This window comes from Melopsittacus undulatus, chromosome 4 (assembly GCF_012275295.1).
Source record: "Melopsittacus undulatus isolate bMelUnd1 chromosome 4, bMelUnd1.mat.Z, whole genome shotgun sequence".
Taxonomy (NCBI): domain Eukaryota; kingdom Metazoa; phylum Chordata; class Aves; order Psittaciformes; family Psittaculidae; genus Melopsittacus; species Melopsittacus undulatus.
Genome location: NC_047530.1, coordinates 18,186,173 through 18,205,177, shown reverse-complemented (window position 1 = coordinate 18,205,177; position 19,005 = coordinate 18,186,173). Strand labels below are relative to the sequence as shown.

General features: G+C 44.4%; 1 protein-coding gene across 1 annotated transcript in view; it reads right to left on the bottom strand.

The window, feature by feature from the left end:
* PRKCH (protein kinase C eta) overlaps positions 1 to 19,005 on the bottom strand; it is a 117,047-nt gene that overhangs the window by 68,634 nt on the left and 29,408 nt on the right. The window contains exon 3 of the mRNA XM_005149620.3: positions 448 to 598. Coding sequence (XP_005149677.1) covers positions 448 to 598 — 151 coding nt within the window. The remainder of the gene's footprint in view (positions 1 to 447; positions 599 to 19,005) is intronic.

The following is a 19,005-nucleotide window of genomic DNA, read 5'->3' as shown; positions in this document are numbered from 1 at the left end:
CTTCACACTGATAGCTTTTCCGTTCTCCAGGCATTTACTCTAGTGTTTCAAGCAACTGTTTTTTTCTCAGTGTAATATCAAAACTCCACTTGAGTTAAGATCTGGGGTCTTACTTCAGATTGTCTGGGTTACTTTTTCTCCCCCTTGAGATAATAGGTATGCTTACGTAAGTGAAGAACATAGCCTCATCGCATACCTTCCCAGTTTGTTACCAGCATCCAAGATACACAACATCTCTGGCTGTTCTGCAGTAGATTCCAGTTTGCAGCATAAATGTGCCCTGCTAAACCTGATGGCCAAGGGGAATCACATCCGTGGCCCTTGGTACAAAGTGCTGGGTGATTGATTCAGGATTGGGGTGACTGATTCAGGATCAGGGTGGCATGTTGGTCCCCAGAATGTGAAGGGACGGAAAGCTTCACATTACCATGTTTAAGCCGTTCTTACCAGATGAACTCCCTGCAGTGTGAGCAGTAGGTTGGCTGTCGCAGATAGGTAGCCATGAATTTGTGCCCGTTCACTTGATGCACTCGCCTTCGCATTGCCCGCTGGCGCTTCCGAGTGAGGTTCTTAAAAATTCGATCCCTTTGGAGGGTCCCTGTGCAGCAAGCAGGGAGGCAAAAAACAAAAGACAACAAAACATTAACATTATCAAACATTATCATGCATAGTTATTGCTCCTGGTTTTGCTATGGCATAAGAAGAACATGGACCTGTTGGAGCAAGTCCAGAGGAGGCCGCAAAGATGATCAGAGTGCTGGAGCACCTCTTCTGTGAGGAAAGGCTGACAGAGCTGTGCTTGTTCAGCCTGGAGGAGAGAAGACTCCAGGGAGACCTTCGAGCAGCTTCCAGTGCCAAATGGGGCCAATGAGGAAGCAGGAGAGGGACTTTTTACAAGGGCAGGTAGGAATAAGACAAAGAGGAATGGCTTTAAATTGAAAGAGAGGAGATTCAGAATAGATATTATGAAGAAATTCTTCACTGTGAGGGTGCTGAGGCACTGGCACAGGTTGCCCAGAGAAGCTGTGGCTGCCCCATCCCTGGCAGTGTTCAAGGCCAGGTTGGATGAGGCTTTGACCAGTCTGGTCTAGTGGAAGGTGTCCCTGCTTATGGCAGTGGTTGGAACTGGATGAGTTTCCAATCCAAACAATTCCATGATCCTATGATAAAATGCTTCAAGAGGCCACAATTACATCCCTGACTTAGAAGTCAGGGAACCATGTTCTTGAACAAGGATAGCACCTGGGACTGGCAACAAAGGTGATTGCAAAGGCCCCCAAAATTGCATTCTTCATCTAGAAATAACTGCCTCTACCCATCTTTCTCTCCCTCCTCTCCCATGTTGAGACATGTCACCAACAATTAATTCATAAGCTGTAATCAGACCAAGAAGCTCAAGGCTAATGAGTTGTTATAACTCACAGCTTTTTAGGCAGTAACTCCTAAAACATAACTACATGCAATCAAGTGACCAGCGCCCCAGTTGCTGAGGCAAAGCAGTGACTTGCTCAGTGAATAGTGTTTATTAGCTGTTGGTATTCACATGCTACCACTCTGTATCACCATTTCTAGAGATTTTGCTTCCTATATTGGAGAAAAAGGCATAGCTTAATTTTTCAAGGACTTGTTTGGTACATGCCACTCAGCTTTCTTTCAAGGGATCATTTTCCAAAGGGTAGATAACGTTTTATAGTTCTGGAAAGCAGGAACCCAGGAACTGCTGGCCTTTAAATGTGCATTGTCTCAAAACTTACCTTATTTTTAGAATACAACAGACTGTTGGAAGGGACCTACCAGAACCATCTAGTCCAACTGCCTGACCAAGTTAAAGTATATTAAGGGCATTGTCCAAAGGTCTCTTAAACACTGACAGGCTTGGAGCATCAACCACCTCTCTAGGAAGCCTTGCAGTGTGTGACCACACTCTTAGTAAAGAAATGCTTCCTAATGTCCAGTCTGAACCTCCTCCGCACAATTTAATATCACATTTTAATATCTACCAATTTAATTACTTCTTTTTTACTGCATTTAGTTCAGCCATTGAACAATTTCCTAGCAAAGCTCAGCTTACACAAAACAAGTCACTCTTAAAAGGCAGAAGTGAGTTCTACATCAAGAAAGCCATTCCGGTACAGCAGCATCTGACTTGCAAATCACAGCCAGCTGGTCTCAGAGATGCTTGCATAGACCAGGTCAGACTCAGCTGAGCTTCCTAGATCAAAGCCTCATCTGGGACACACTTGCCTCAGAAGCAAGAAATTAAATTCGCTGTTTTCAAGTTAATTGCTTTGCAAAGTAAAGGCCCTGCTAACAAGTGCATTTTGGGGATGCACACTGGAGTCTGATAAAGGTGACTGTGAACCAATATATGTATTCAGGGCTCTTGTTTTGGGAGTGTGGACTGAATGCAGACAAAAGCCAGCTACTGCCAAACTCTCTGCATGGATATAATGACACAGGAAGGGATAGGCAGTCTGTAAACTTCCCACACATCTGATCATCCTGGAGCAGTGGACTGGCAGCAATACCCAAACACAGCTGTTACTGTCCCACTTCATTTACCCATAAAAAGGGGGCAGAGCATTTCCCTGCTTTCAACTAGCTTTGTTGATTAACCACTGTCAGGAAAACAAAAGGGAAAAAGCTGTCAACCTGATCAAGGCTTGAAATGTAAGAGTCCAACATCACAGGCATATTTCCCAGTCCTCTTAGTAGGAGTGGGGATAAAGGAAACCATCCTGTCAGTACTGAACCCAGCCACTTCAGAAGGCTGTAAGCCACATGATGTATTCCCTTTCAGTACTCTTGCCACACAGGTTTAGAAGCAAAGCTAGTCATAAAGCTCAAGGGTTTTTTTCTGCTGTGTTCTCCCAGCCACAGGCTAGAAACCTCCTAACCAATGGTATAACTATGACATGGAGGACAGCTTGACTTTGAGACAGTTTGCATTTATTTTTAATAGAAGCACATGCTATACATTACAATTTTCCTATTAAAACACACACAAAAAAAGGATGTGGTAGGGCTGATCCAAGTACTTAAAAGAAACTGGCTTTGTTCATTGCAGAACTTCACATAGATGGACAGAAAGACTGGCACAGAAAAGCCTGCCTTTCTAGGGAAGTACTTAAAGATGTGTTTAATTTTCATTGAAGTCAATAGGACTCAGGGGACCACAGGAGCTGCCAGACTGGATCAGAACATCGATCCATCTAGTTCAGCATCCTGCCTCTGTCAGTGGGCAACCAGAAGCACAGGAGAGCAAAATGGAGGAACCCTGCATCTTGGAGATATCATTTTGATCTCCAGAACTGAGAGCTGATGTGCAGAGGTTTAAAATCCCTTCCAAACATTCAATCATCATTGTACAATTTCAATAGACTAATTAATCATCATAGGAAACATAGCTGAGAAGAACTTCAAGAAGTCAACTAGTTCATCCCTCTTCCCCAAAAGAGAAGAACATATTGCTTTGCTGAGCCCAAGCTTCCTACAACTTCATGTGAGAAATAATAAAAAATAAATTCTTATAGTATTACAGAATTTGCCCACCTTTAAATTCAAAAGAACATCCCCATCTATATTTAAACATACACTTAAAGTGTTTTCCTGAAGCAGGGCCAAACACCTCAACTAGCAATGTACCCATCTTGGCATTCAGCATGTACAGGAGAATTTCCAAGGCATGGAAAGGGAAAAGCAGGGTTTGAGTGGGTGGTGAGCATGTAAGTAAACCACCTAAAGCAGCAATCCAGTTACCAGCTTGCTCCATGCCAGCTGCTCCATTAGAAGTCCAACTGCTGATGCCCTTTAGGTTCATGCACTTACAATTACCAGAGTTTAAGGGAATATGTTCCCAATTTAGCTCATGTAGTTTCTGGTTTTGCTACAGTTCCCCTCAAGGATCAGCATGGGGTAATTGCCTCTCTGGTGCTTGTCCATGCAGCAAGAAGCCCACACGCAGCCAAAAGAAAACCAGACCTTTGCATGAGGATTAGGGGACACTCAAAGGTGGTCCACAAAGCCACCAAGTGGGACACTGCTGTGCATCTCTATGGTCTGCAGAGCTTCAGAGAGACTGCAATTTTGAAATGGTTCAGGGAGACCAAAGGATAACAGGAAGTCGATTTTTCATGGGCAATCCAGGAATTCTCCACACTGCCTGCACTAGTAAACCACAGCCACGGCCAGCCTTAAGCCTTCTTCTCCAAGCTGTCCTTGGTCTCCCTCTCCTGTTCCCCAGCCACCACCACCTCACACAGCACAATGGTTTCCATCTTACAGACCCACTTTTCACTAAAACACCCTCCACAAGTTTTTTTGTATTTTTCTTAATAGCATAATTTGTATTTAAAACATTCCTCAAATTTCACATTTTTCCCACATTACTTGGCTGCATTTACCCGCTAACTTTCTCCACATGCTGCACATCTTCCAGGTGATCCTCATGCATGCTTACATTCACCTCACATTACATTACCTTATAACGAATCTAAATGTTACTAAGCAGATAACTGACTTCAGCAAGGCCTGGATTACTTTCCATATGCAGCCAGCTCTTTTGGGCACTGTTCTTATTTCCTGATACTCTTTTGAGCAAAAAGGAAAGGGAGAGCACAGGACATCTACAGCCACATCTAGGCCCCAGCAGGAAACCATCCACCACAACCTCACAATCTAGTGGAACTACATATACAACCACATCCCACAGTATAAATCCCTCTTTCATAGGGCTTGGGTACTCACCCATCCCACATGCCACACCATGGAACAGGCAAGTTCAACCCTCCAACAAGGTGCAAGTGATTTTGAAATGATGGAACATTTTGCTTTCAAAACCACCTTCCTCCCAACCACCACCACCACACACCCCCCCACCCCCCCGCCACCAAGATGGCAGAGGGGATTGGAACTAGATGATCTTTAAGGTCCTTTCCAACACAAACCATTCTGTGATCCTATGAGTCTTTCTTCATGTGGAGAGCATTTTACAAAACAAAGCAGCTCTAAACCACTTTAGGAGACCCATACTTTTAAAAGCCTCTAATCTCTGGTAAAGCAGCAACCACTGTGAATGGTTCAAATGTCCAAATACTGCTATGAAAATAGGCAAGTAATTGCTCAGTGAAGGGAGTTTCCACATCCATGGTTAAATTTGGATGTCTGTAACTATGGGGTATTAACTGTGTCTGGCTCTGTGCAAAAGCAACTACCAAGTTAAATAGTAAAAAAGCTTCTTCCTTTTCCGCTTCTCCACTCATGCCTAACATGTGTCTATTGCACATGGATGGAGAGGAGAATAAATAACCCACCAAGTCATCTGAGGACATCTGCATGCACTAGCACACCGCTCACCCACTCAGCAGCCTCATCACACTGCCCTATCTGCCCCCTGAGCTTACTCAATCCAGCCCTGCTGGCCAGAGATCCTCCCCTTCTTTCTCCCCCCATTAGGTTATTTCAGGTAAGTCCTTTGGTGGCATAACTACAGCAGTAAGACAGGAGGAAGAGCTGCAGAATTAAGGGGGGTGTGTGTGTGTGCAAGTAATTATTTGCCTTTAGCAGTTAAAGCCTGCTAGGCCTCATCTATTGGAAATCAATCTCACCATCACACTATCAACCACTGCTATCGTGCTGGCACAGCAAAGGCCATTTGGGCACCTCCTGATACATGACAATTTCTACTGTTATACTCCTGTATGTGTCACTGGGATTTTTCTTTGAAAGAATAAAAAAAAACAAACCCCACTGTGTAAAAAGTTTTAGAACAATAATGCTAACAGAGTAAAACTTAATTAAGCCTTTTTCATCAATACCAGTAACACTATATGTTAGCTCCCCTGGAAAAACTGCATGCAAGACCCCATTACATTGAGTGATACATAAGCACGGAGCAGGGGCCGACCACTCAATTTACTGAACTGTAAAAAGCAACACAGTGGATTGGCAGACCCCTTGCTTTGCACTGCAGCACTTAACATTTCAGATCAAGCTAAATGCTCATCTAGCCCATGCTCTAATGGTGAGTAGTAGTGACTGTTTTAGGAAAATAATATATAAAACCAAGTAAATGGCAGGGAATGAATACACTCACACCCCCCAGCCATCAGTATGTAGGTGTTCTCTCAATATTTATCCAACAGCAGGCTTCCTCACGTATACTGAATATAAACAGAGGCTAAACCAAAATGAACCAAGATGTTTATTTTCCAAGCTGGAAAACACATATGTCATGTCAAAAATCCCTTACAAAAGCTTGATATCTTAACCAGGAGCTTTATCACCATAATCCTGTGGATAGTCAAACCCACAGGAAGCCTTGCTAATTAAAACATTACAAACACAACACAGCCTTGAAGAAGAGGCTGACAGCCTGACTCTGAAAAGGGAAAAAGATTTAAAGGCTACAACCCAAAATGGCATTTCCGGTGTTGACTGTTCTACTTTCCTAGTATTAGCGCTGCAGTGTGAAAGCACTGCCTTTCTTCATTACTGCAAAGTATTTTCTTCAGTTCCCCTCAAAGGTCACTTGGATACATGAATTGGACAGCTGGAAAACAGCCACATCCACAGGGATGGTGTTAACCACACAGGGTTTCTCTCCCACTTCATGTCTGTCAAAGTTTCTGTCCTGCTGCTTTTCCCAGTCTGTGCACGAAACCAGATTGGTTCAAATCCCAGGTGAGTCTCATTGCAAACCAGGCGTGTGGCTCATCAAACACAGGCTGGGACTTATGTTTGATCCATCTGTCATTTTCCTCTCAGAATCTGGATGAAGTTTTGTGCAAAGACCAGAGAAAGCCAGCTAGCGGTGGCAGCACTAGCTTCTAGGGCTTCTAGGACTTTAGAGAAAACCCATGTTCATCTTTTATGAAGCCAGCCTGTCAGTGTTGTCTGAAAGTGTAAGAATGAGGCATGATGCTGGCAATCCAAAAAATAAGGATTTTCCCCAACTCACGAGTATGAAGCAGCATTATCAGCAGTCTTGGAAATGCAGAATTACGTAATCATCCATGCATCAAATCACACGGAACTCTGCACTCAAGACAGGGTCCCTGTTTCCTGTCTGAGTGCTGAAGTAGGCCAGGTCCATCTTCCTTGTTTTCCTGACAGGTCTAGTGCATAAATTCATCTCAGCTCTCATCCTCAGCTCTCAGTGATTAGCAGCATTTGAGTACTGAGGCTGAATGATGATGTTTCAGTGCAGCAGCAGTGACAACACACTCAACAAAGTTCACACAACAATATCAGTGAGTATGACAATGCTCAGCTATTGCTACAAAAGCACATCAAAGGCTTATTGTTACAATTACACAATGATGCCAAAGCTCTAGTGGCACTAGTGGGTGAGACAGAAAAGTTCAGAGGATGTGTTTCCATGTTTCCCAAGTTTATCAGCTACAGCTCTGCTCCATCCATCACTGCTAACCTTACTGGTATGGAACTGGTGTCCAGGACTTTTTGGAGGGTACAGTTTTCTTCACTAACAGTCCCTTACATTAGGATGTAGCAGTGCCAAGAACAGCATGACAGCTTTGTTGAGTTGGAGTGATTAATATGTGCTGCTGGGAGCTATTCACATGTGCAGGGAGACGGCTGCAAAGCACAGGCTAGAGCTCAGTGCCAGGGCTGAAGAAAAAAAAAATAGCTGCTTTTTATCTGTTTGCATAAGGTCTGTGAGAACATGAGAGAGAAGGAAGAAGGTGGCTTGACAAACTCTTAAAACAAGTATTCTGCTATCACTTCAAGTCTACCAATCAGTTCTGAATACCATACAGGTTATTTTGCATAGTGTTTTAATCATGATTGCCACACAGGCTTTCAGACTTGCACAGGCCAGCTCAAAAATACTATTTTCCACCTCTACTTTTACAAGTTATTTCTGGGAAAAGATGTCTGCTCGTCGACATTGACAGCTATGAAGCAAGGCACTGCAGCATGTTGTGTAAGGCAGAAAAACATGAATGGAAGCGCCTTTCCATTCACTTCTGTGATAACAATGAAGGAGCAAACAGGATACTGAGGATAACAAAGTATTTCAGTGAATATGAGCAACCCCACATTATAAGAAACCATGTTCTTAAACACAGATTGTTGCATGCCAACCTATTTGAGCTTTTCCAGGCCACAGGCTGCAGAAATGCTGCTGGCTGCCAACAGTGTGTGAAGGAAGTGCAAGCACTTCCCTGCACTTTCCCCTCTCTTCTCTTTACAGCCACACAGCTGTGAAAGAAGGAAGGGGACAGCCCCATTTTTCACCCTGTGCTTGTTTCTCTGCCAAGAGCAACCAAGGTTTTACCCGCACTCCATTTAATCATTCCATCTCTGTCAGGCTTTGCATTTGTTTGGCAATGGTAACCTCATGATACTTCTGGTTGTAAGAGAGATCAGGCTGTGGTGATAATAGCAGAGAGCTGTCTCAGCTTGCACTAAGAGAGGATGCCAAGAGAGAAGGATTTTATTTAAAATTGGAGTAGGGACTTGAGGGAAACACAGAAAAAACCTGAACACCAAACTGAGCCCTTCAGAGACCCAGGCTGGCTCTGTGTGTGGAAGGTCACCCCATATCTGTCCAACACCTAACAAGAGGTGCACAATACCCATGCAGTTTGGAAAAGCAAGATAAATTAGCCAGGTTCTATCCAGCAAGATAACAGGTATGTGCTTCCCTCTGGCTGTAGTTGAATATGGTCTTCCAGCAGCAGAAGGACACTCCAGTCCCACTGCTCCCTCCTCACAATGGAATCCCCCCTCTACCATCTAAGACCTGCCAACATAACTCCACCTGCAACTGCTCCATAACCCACTCCTGCCCCATTTTTCTGAAGTAAGATCTTCAGGCAAAAAACCTTCAAAACAAAGCAAAAAATGCTATAATTAACATTTTCAGTTGACCCACACAAACAGTGAGAAACAGGCAGTAATAGCCACCTCCCCTACTCAGCTGCAGGTAGAATGGCACATCTGCTTGCTGTCTCAGTTTTATCATAAGATGGGGATAATCCTCCTTCTTACTTTAAGATGTGCAAATAATACTAGTACCTCATAATTCTTACTGTATTGCTCATTAAAGCCTTAACGAACTGATTCCTCTCTCTCCTCCCCTCACCAATTATAATCATTATTATTTCCTTGTGCTTAGGCAAGTGAATTTCCATTGTAAAACCTCCTGTTAGTCCTTCCCACCTATTAAATTCCAGAGAAAAAATGTTGAGATATGACTTATTAGTGTAGGAAACCATTTAAATACATTATTCATTAAAAACAGGAAAATAAAACTAACATAGCAACTTTGATCTTTCCCATGATTAATTCATGCACCATAAGCCCTCTTCACCATAAGTTTTAGATTTCAAACTATGCTGTCTACAGAGAAGAAGCAGCACTGATGGAGTGACAGCATTCATAAGTCAAAGCTACCAGCACTAGTGCAAAATCCTTCAGAAAAGCAGAATTGGCAGGCTGGGCAAACAGCAGAAGATCCTGAACCCTCCCCTGCTCCCAACACCTCAGGGCTCGTGCATGTTGTAACCATCAGAAACTCACATGCTCATAGGTGGCTCCATAGTAGACATCACAACATGCCATTAGGAGGCCATACCCACACAGGGAAGCATGAGTTCCAAGTTAAACCTATTTTTAACCAGATGCAGTTTAAAGCTGTATTTAAGCAGATGCTCTGGGGATATCCTTCTTTTGAGCTATGTGCCCAGCTTCAGAATTAAAATCGACCACTTTGGTATTAAATCAAGATTATCCACACAGGGTTTTACACTCAACTAAATGAACTTAAAATTCACACCTTTATGTTTAGGCAGTGCAATTTTCAAGAGACAAGAGCTTAGCATCTGTCCCAAAGGAGAAAGACCATGAAAATATTTTTTGTGTAACATGGGACAAAACACACGAAAAACCCAGGATCAGCAGAAAGCCAGCTAAAACAGAAGCATCAAGCAGCTTGTGTCCAGAGGGACCCAAAGTTTTGCAGCAGTTCCAAAAATGGCAACTGCATTCCTCAACACAGCAGCCATCCCTAGCACAAAATGTCAAGCTTTCCTCATCAGGGGCACTGCACCTCTCGGTAAGAAAGTAAGTTGTAACCCCAAGCACAAGTGGAATCTAGTCCTGAGCAAATTAACTGTGAGAGCTAATTAAGCAGGACAAGTCAAACACTCCCCTTTTTCTATTGTTGGGGCCTTGACTGGTGTCATGCAATACGTCAGCCCTTCTCCAGTCACTCAAGGTGCACTGGCCTTGTGCCCACCTGAGAGGATGACCAGCCCCTGAATCACAACCCTGCAACACCTGCATTCTTCTGGTTGATGGGTCACCCAACAGTTGCACCAACCCAAGTGGTCCAGCCACAAACTCAGCTCCGATTATAAAGCCCATCCTCAGCACTCTTGAGATTTCCATGTGGCAGCTTGGTAATAAGTTCTCTAATTGCAACAGCCTTAAAAAGCAACTCTCCCACTCAGATTCCCACACACCATGGGCCGAGTAAGACACTGCTGCGGCAAAGCATCTGCCAGTAAAAATAAATTCAGCCTCTTGTATCCCAAGCATATTGCTATCATGAAGATATCTGCCAAGAAGAAGCTCCGTTTTTCATCCAGACAGTCCCTACCTTGGTAATACAGCAAGGCAACGCTCACTGCTCAAGTACTCAGGCTAGCAATCTCACTTGGCTTCACTGCACAGCCCATCCTAAAACACTTCTGCAGATGGCACAGACCATTGCTGCTCTGCCACACACAACATCCCTTCTAGTGCCAGCTGACTATTATTCCTATATCACAGAGGGATTTCCCAAGGGCTGCAGGCCAGGAGGAATGGCATATTCAGATAACACAGCTGAGCTGTCCCCAACAGCTTCCCATGCAGCTAGCATAGCTAAACCTGATCTATCCTTCTTTCCCATCTCCTCCCCAATGAGGATTTCACCCTGCAATACATATTTCTGCATTTCTGAGATGTCAAAAGCAGACATCCCAAAGCTTTAAAAACACTGGGTGCCACATGCGAAGTGTGCTGCTTACCTTGGCTCAGAATCTCTTTACATGTAGAGAGAGGGAAGGACCCCACTGGTTTCACCAGCTCCGTAACAGCCACCAGTGCCATCAACTAATTTTATTCTTGCAAATGGGTGGCCCTTTCCATAACAGCAGGAGTAATAAGCACGTATTCTGCCTCCCTGCAGGCTCCCCCATCAATTAATGAACAAGCAGAGGTGGATGAGGAGGAGGAAAGCCTTTCTCCAACAGCTTGTGAGAGACACCTAAAATCTGCACTTTTCATCATTTTCTCAGTCTCAATGGGGAAGGAACACACAGGGAGGGAATTTGTTTAGGCTCAAGGGACAGTAGATGAAAGCCATCATGTGGTTTGAAGCTCTCAACAGCTCACAGATTTAAGCAGTCCTCCCCCCATACAGCACCCTACCTTCCTTCCAGCACCCCCTTCCACACAGTCATTTTCCAGTTATATCAGTTCCCAAATCTGGTTTTCCATGCACCCCACAAATAGCTGCAATGGCATGATATGTGACATGAAATCAAACTGGGGGAAAAGAATCAGCCAGACTTTGTCACGCCTTTCATAAGGTTCACGTCCTTAGCATCCAGGCTCCACACTCCTTACAGCACAGCCCAAAGCCCCATCTGCTGCTGGACTCAGCCCTGCTTGCCCACCATATGAGACACAGGGTACCTCTACAGCTAAGGTGTTTGATGGCCCTTGTGTGCAAATCATCATCAGTCCTTATGGATGCAACACTGGAGCCCTCTGAAGGACTTGCTTTTCTTGCCTTACCCCTGATTCACTAGTGAAATACAGGACCAGAGTCAATGTAGGAAAAAAGATACATGGAACCAGACTGAGCCCCCAGATTCCTCACCCACTACTTAAGCACTCCAAGCTGGGCAGGCTGGAGAGGAAACATCATTGTGCCTTTGTTATTTTTGATCTGCAAGTGTGATCTGCACTTCTGCATCATGACTGTAGAGGCAGGACAAATTTTAGACAAAAATTGAGCATTTCCTGACTTTTGAGATTTTGATTTTCTACCATTAGTGATAACCCTCAAATGAAAAGGTTTCTCATTTTAAGACAATGTCCTAAGCTTTCTAAACAAAATAAACTATCATTGGAAATAAGTTCATTTACTGGAACTAGAGCAGACTTCCCCCTCCATGGTTGTGGTTTACAAGCGTAACTATGGTCCCAGGCACACAGCTTCAGGGAGAGAGGACAACACTAACAGGGAAGCACTTTGCAGAAAAGGACTATGCTCTGCTGTACTAGCAACAGGCAGACACACTTGCTCAACAAGTTTGACAGCTAGACGGCAGAAAAGAGCTGAGATTCTGGGACTAAAAACTTGATTCCAGGTTCTAGCAAGAAACAGGCTTTGCTGGTCACAACATTCTGCTGCAACCTTTCCTTGTCCTCTGCTGCTAGAGGAGCTCCATTTGTCCAGTCTTGCCCTTCCACTAACTTTTGAGCTTCTTTTAGCTTCTTCCTTACAATACCTGCCCATACCGACCCATCACCACTCCCCAAATCAGCCTCCTATTTTCTTCTATAGCTCCTTATATTTCTTCTATATCCTTATTCCAGACCCTTATGGCTCTATTTCTTCTCCAAGTATTTTTTTTCCAGTGTTTCCACCATTCACTGTCTTTGTCCCATGACAAGGACAGGGTATAAAGAGCAGGACACCTGCTCAGCCAGACCTCCTGCCTTCCTCCCTCCTCTGCATCACCACTGGGGGTTCCCCTCCTGCCTGGCTGCAGCACCCCAAGCCAGCACTGAGCTCACCCAGAGGACGGATCTGGCCCAAAACCATCCCACACCCCTGCTCCAGATTTGCTCAGTTCCCCAGTCCAGACAGTGTAGAACTGGCCCCACACAAGGCCAGCCTAAAGAGAAAACCAAGAGCATCCTTTTAAGACACACAGATTTACCCTCCAATTACCTAATGGCCTCATTCCTGTATCTGCAACTACCAGCAGTGTCAGCATTGCCAGGTTCAACAGCCACTGAGGTGGGAACCTGCTCAGTGCAGGTGATGTCCACAGCCCAACCCTCAAAGCCACACAGATCTCTTGCGGTTTATCCCAGAAGATAACAAATGGGTAGATTTTTCCCAAAGACAACAGAAGGCAGACAGGGACAGTGGAAGCTCTTATCCCTCCCACCCTCTCCTCCACTAAGCCGGAGGTTGCCCTGGCAAAACAACGTCGGGATCTTTTCACTCAAAGCTCTATTTTGATTCAGCATCTCATTCTGGAAAGCAACTGAGCAGTTTCTGGAAGCACTCCAGAAAACAAAAACCAGCTGGCACTGAAGAGCAGGAAATGCTGGGCACACTCAGGAACAACCAAAAACAGGGGCATATAAATTGCAAGCATGAGTATTTGCCTCTCAAAGAACCACTAGAAGACAAGCTCTGCTTGCTACAGTTTCATGCCAGCTTGCCTAATGCTGAGAACCCCATTCGGCTTGGCTGTCAGCGTAAGTGCCTGATCCAGTGAGGTGTGGGAGTTGACTGCTACAATATCCACAGCATGCAGCAGGCTGATGCTGCTGGTCCTCCTTGTGTCTGCAGGGCCAGAAGGAACCTTGCACCTCACCCTGCAAGCACTAACAATGCATAACTACACTCCAGGTAAATTGAGGTAATTAAGCACTGTGGCACAACAGGATCCTGTTACCTCACACATCCTCTCATACCAACAGGCCCAGCAGATCTACTCACACACCAAGTCCAGCACTGCCCCACGCAGAAGCCATGTGACAGGGATGACTGACAGACTGAGCTGCCAGATACCCAGACACAAGGAAAACCCTTGCCTGTCGTGGTACCACCTAAACAGGAGTCTATTCCAGCAGCCAGAGCTGACAGACCTCCAGTTTCTGCTACAGATGTACAGGGTGACCCTAGGGAAACTACTGGGGCTTTTGGACAGACATTCATTTATTTCATTAGTCAGGTACCTTGTAAATCAAGGTCTATGAAAATTTAGGTGCAGCCATGAGCTGTGCTGGTACACGGGGCACCTCCCCTTCATCTCAGTTCAGGGCATCATCCAAATGCCCCTAACCACAATGTGTGCAGACAGAGATAGCCATGAAACAGCATCCCCCAGGGACAGAGCTGCTGTCATCATCCCTGGCCACACAATCACAGCCTCAATTTTCAGTGGCTTCCAGCATTGAAAATTGGAGCAGCATTCTGTTCCTTCCAGCACACATTTGCCATCCTGCTTCACTGCAGCACAAGCACAGCAATGTTGTCCAAGGCCAAGAAGATAGGTTTAAGCTCCTCTGGGAACCACCACCACTTCTTCCAGGAATCACATTAAAACAAAGCAAAAATCTCTGTTCCTCATTACAGCTAGGAACACTGAAATCCAAGAGCATATTGCAAGCTTGCATATTTATATCTAGGTTTCAGAGGCCAGACAAAACACAGCCCATTGGAGAAGCAGAGTTAACCCTGATATTGCTGTCTGTTGCATTTTTACAGCGTTTGGATACCTAAGCAGTTAGCAGATCTTGGCAAGCCATGAATTATTGCCAAAATCCTCTCAGCATGAGACATAATGCAAGAGCTGTGGAGCTCAAACAGATTATTTTCCAAGAAAAAAAGGTGGTCTTGTGTATATGCAGTAGGCTGAGGTACTGTTCACCTCCTGGCTCTGCATTAGAGTCCCTCCATAACACAGAGCAAGCTCATTCACTTTGTCTGTCTTCCAAGACTGCACTGTCTCTCTCACTGTCTCTCAGTGACCCCTTCTCATGCCACTGTCAGCTTGAACATGGCAAGAGAAAGGCAAGTGATACCCAGGAAGATGCAGTCAGCCCCTTCTCCTAACAGCAACTCATAGCTCAAAGGACATTTCTCAGAATGCCCAAAGGCTCCTCCCTGTGAAAAGGATCTCCAAGAGGTTCTTCATGGTCTTCCCGATTTTAAAATTCTCTCCTGAGATTGTCAGTGTTGCTGAGAAGCTTTCCCATCCGTGTGCTTAGCTCATACGGGCTTCATGACAAGGATAGAGCTGCTCTTGTTCTACTGACTTGGCTAACATATCTCTGATGGGGTGCAGGTTTGCAGAGTCTGACCTCCAGGAGAGCAATACGTGCTCTGGACTTCAAGGTCAGCTTCTGGAACTGCTTTTTAGTTTTTGACTCAACTGGCATCTTCCAGTGAAGGTGATGATCCACTGAAGTTCACCTGCCTCCCACCCAGAGATGCACAACCTCTGTGGACAACATTCCTGGTGTTCACAAGGGCTCAGTCTTCCCCAGGCTGCACTTTCTCCTCCACTGGACTCAACATTGTTCTCATCTATTTCCATCTGGAAATGCAGAGTTGAACCATATGGAAATCCCTTGCCCACAGCATGCACATGTGACATGCACAGGTGTAAAGACCTGGAAAAGTGTAGGCATTGGAAAAAAAAATACAGGGGGATAGGAAAAAAAACCTCCATGTCTCTTGCTTCCCTCTGTCACATTAGACTTTGGGCTAGACACTGAAGACCACAATGTTCTCAGACTGTGAGCCAAAGATAGACAACTCTTCTTTATGCTAGCCTGCACTGATATTGCCTGTTTAGATCTGGAGGTTCTCTTGATGGTGTCTACTACATGCCTTAGAACTTTGCTTGGGCTAGTGACCCAAAACAGAAGAGTGGCCAAACTAGGCAGGGAATGAGACCAGGGCACTTTTTGTTCCTTGTTTCCAATAATTATCCCCTTACATATAAAAACCATGCTGAAAACAGTCATTATTGAAGTTTACGGAGGACCAGTAAACATCTTTTTTTTCTCCCTCTTGTGAAAGAGCCTAATAATGTATCTGTAAATATAAGTTTTGTGGGGCTGAGGAGCTACATTACAGTACAGAGCAAGGACCCACTCAGCACGACACCTATACACCATTTGAGACTTTCAAGCTGAAAATCTTTACTGGTGCCTGCCTGAGCTGCTATTTCTGTAGATATACACAACTTAATGTTAGAAAAATGTATTCAAAGAAAAACAGTAGTAGAAGACTGAGCCTTCATGCTTGAGAGCAAATCATCCTAAACACACGTGTGACAGTTGGAAAATAAAGAAGCACCTCCTGCTCTAGAGGCAGGTGCAGGCTTCCTTGCTGCTGCAAAGCCTACCAACATTAAATATTTAGTAATGGGTACTATATCTGCTCTACAAAGTCACATAGCTTTTCAATATTCTCACTGTTCTATTTCTTTCCCAGAACTCAAATTTGTCTTTGTCTTTCCTGACTCTGAAAGAAAAGAAAAAAACATTACTTACCTCACAATGACGAAATTAAATTTGAACTTCAAGCCAGAATTATCATTTTGAATGACAATGTAAAAGAAAAATAAAGAAAAAAGGCTAATTGCAAGAGTTTGAAGCACTAAAATAGAAGCACTTTAATTTCTACAAATCTTGCTTCATTCATTGATTCAGTCAATTTTTTATTAATTTCATTAGCTTTGCTCAAAATTAAAGAACAAATAGTAACAGAGGTGGCAAACCAAGGGCACAGCAACACACCTTTCAGGCAAAGCTAGAAGGGGCTCAGCTTGCTCTGGAACTCCAGTGTTGCAAGAGAGAGAGGTTTGTGCCATCTTTCAGACACATACACTGGGCCTCTCAGTGCCAAGTCTCACCTCGCTGCAGTGAAACACACTGACCCATGCATGATTACCTGCTCTTTGGTGTCTCTAACTTCTCACAGGTGTCCAGAAGCACCAACAACAGGAATAGCTCACCCACACTCATTGCAAGGCTGTTGATTCCAAATCACACGGGCACGCTCAGAGGTAACCTCCTCTCAAGATAAGGGGATTTTCATTTTACTTTTGCACTGGTCACTTTACACAGGAAATGCCAGCTGAATTGAGTTGATATAATCAGATACAGCTAAGTACAGCAGCAAATACATCCAGCAGAGAAAATAAAGACAGGCAAGGATAATTTCACTAGACCTCTCTCACTTCCTCTCGCTCCATTCCTTTCTCTTCCTGAAAAGTTACATGTATTTTTAACATGTGAAACAGGCTTATTTCCCTGCCTCAAACAGCAGATTAACACTGACAGACAGAAGAGCCACATGGGAACCTTCAAAAGACAACTTCCTTCCAGCTGTACAATTTTCTATATTGCCCTCATCTTGACGGTACAGGAATGCTCCTGTCGGACACGCTGTGCCACTCAGAGGAGTGCCACCCTTATCCCCCATCACTGCCATAGGTAAGCGCAACCAAATCAAACTTTTACTCAGAAGAACTTTTAATAAAAAAAAAACCCAACCAAACAAAACAACCAAAAATCCCACCAGTCCAGAAGCTAAATAACAGACAAGCTGCTAAAATCACTGGGACTATCTACTTCGGGTAAGCGTTATAAGACAACAAAATAACACAGTCTCAAGTGGACATAACATCCCAGTCTTGCATTGGCTTTTTTCCCAGTCATGACCATAGCTTGATCCTTTTCAGAGCAAGAAACACACTAGAGTCAGACAACCATTCATACCAAAAATCCTAAACATCATATTGATTGAAATTCTGCGTGGGTCTATATGCTATTCTGATAGGGTCTAATACAAACTAATCATTGGGTTCTCTGTGTACCCATAGACACACACAGCCTTTATGTGGCCTCTGCATGTTAGCCATAACAAGCAGAGAGGATGTGGTAGCAGCTACCCTCCAGATTAGGGCAAATAGGTGGGAAGCCACTTTTCAGGCTTTCAAGTTGCAAGTTATTCTCAGATTCCTGTCCAGAAAAATCTCAGATTTCAAATACAATTCTGAGCCTCCATATTTCCAGCAAAAAAGGGAGGAAAATCTAATAAAACAAGATGTTATGAAAGAGACCTCACCTTTTCTCAGAAGGAAACCCCTCCCTGATGGATGCCTTCACTAACAGCTGGGAGAAGTCAGTATCTGCTATCAGGCTCGAACTGGATTATGTCTATTCTTGGAAACTCTAACTGTAAGCACACATGGGACTAACTAGTAAAAAGAAAAACAAAACAACCAAAACCAATTCAAGAGCTTTCTTTGATCTTCCTGTTCTATAAGTCCACACATCCTCAATAAAGGCAGAGAAAAGAGAAGTACTTTTTCCAATATTCCTCATTTTCCTCAAAAAGCAGTAGCTGTACAAACACTTCAGCTCTCCATCTTTCATCTTTGAGACCTTGTTTTCAACATGCCTAAACATCATGTGGCCTGTCCAGCTTTACATGGTAAGTGAACTTCACTGGAAAAGGTAATTCTGGTTCGTTCCATCCTGCTGCAGTGCCAGGGTGTGATACTCTTCTCCATTGCTCCAAGACTGTATTTCACTGGTAGTCAAAAACAGGCCTTCTGTTCATGTCTCCTTCCTAACAGACCTTCTGCAAGTGGGATTACTCCTTCTCCATAGTCCATCAGAGTAAGAGCAGCCTCAGCTGCACACGGAAAGATGTCTTTAAACCATGGGGCTTGGGACGCTGCTGTGGAGGAGAAAAACATCTCCCTGTAAACCCTTGATGTGCCCTCAAGTGAGGCTCTGCTGATCACTCCTGTAGTCAGCTCAAATGCTTTAAACAGCCATGCGGCCAGGAGCAGAGTACTCCTTTACGCCAAGAAAACCAAGTTTCATCAGCTCCTCTGCTGCAGCAGCTCTCCACCAAGCAGCTACCCCAGCACACCAAGAAGATAAGAGTGAGACAGCTCCCAAATAGCACCCAAGTACAGTACAAGCTAGCATTCAAACCTGCATTTGAAAAAACGAACACAGGGGCATTGACAGGCCTCGGCACCTAGCACAGGGTATGAGCTAGGGGAACTGCTAGGCAGTGGAGCAGAGCTCCCTCAAAACCCTTGATGCAAGCATCCCTCCAGCTCACACCCTCCTTGTGTCCAAGACACAGCATGGCAGGGTGGGCTCCCATGCTGCAGCTTCCAGCACAGCCTTCACACTGAGCAATCAGTT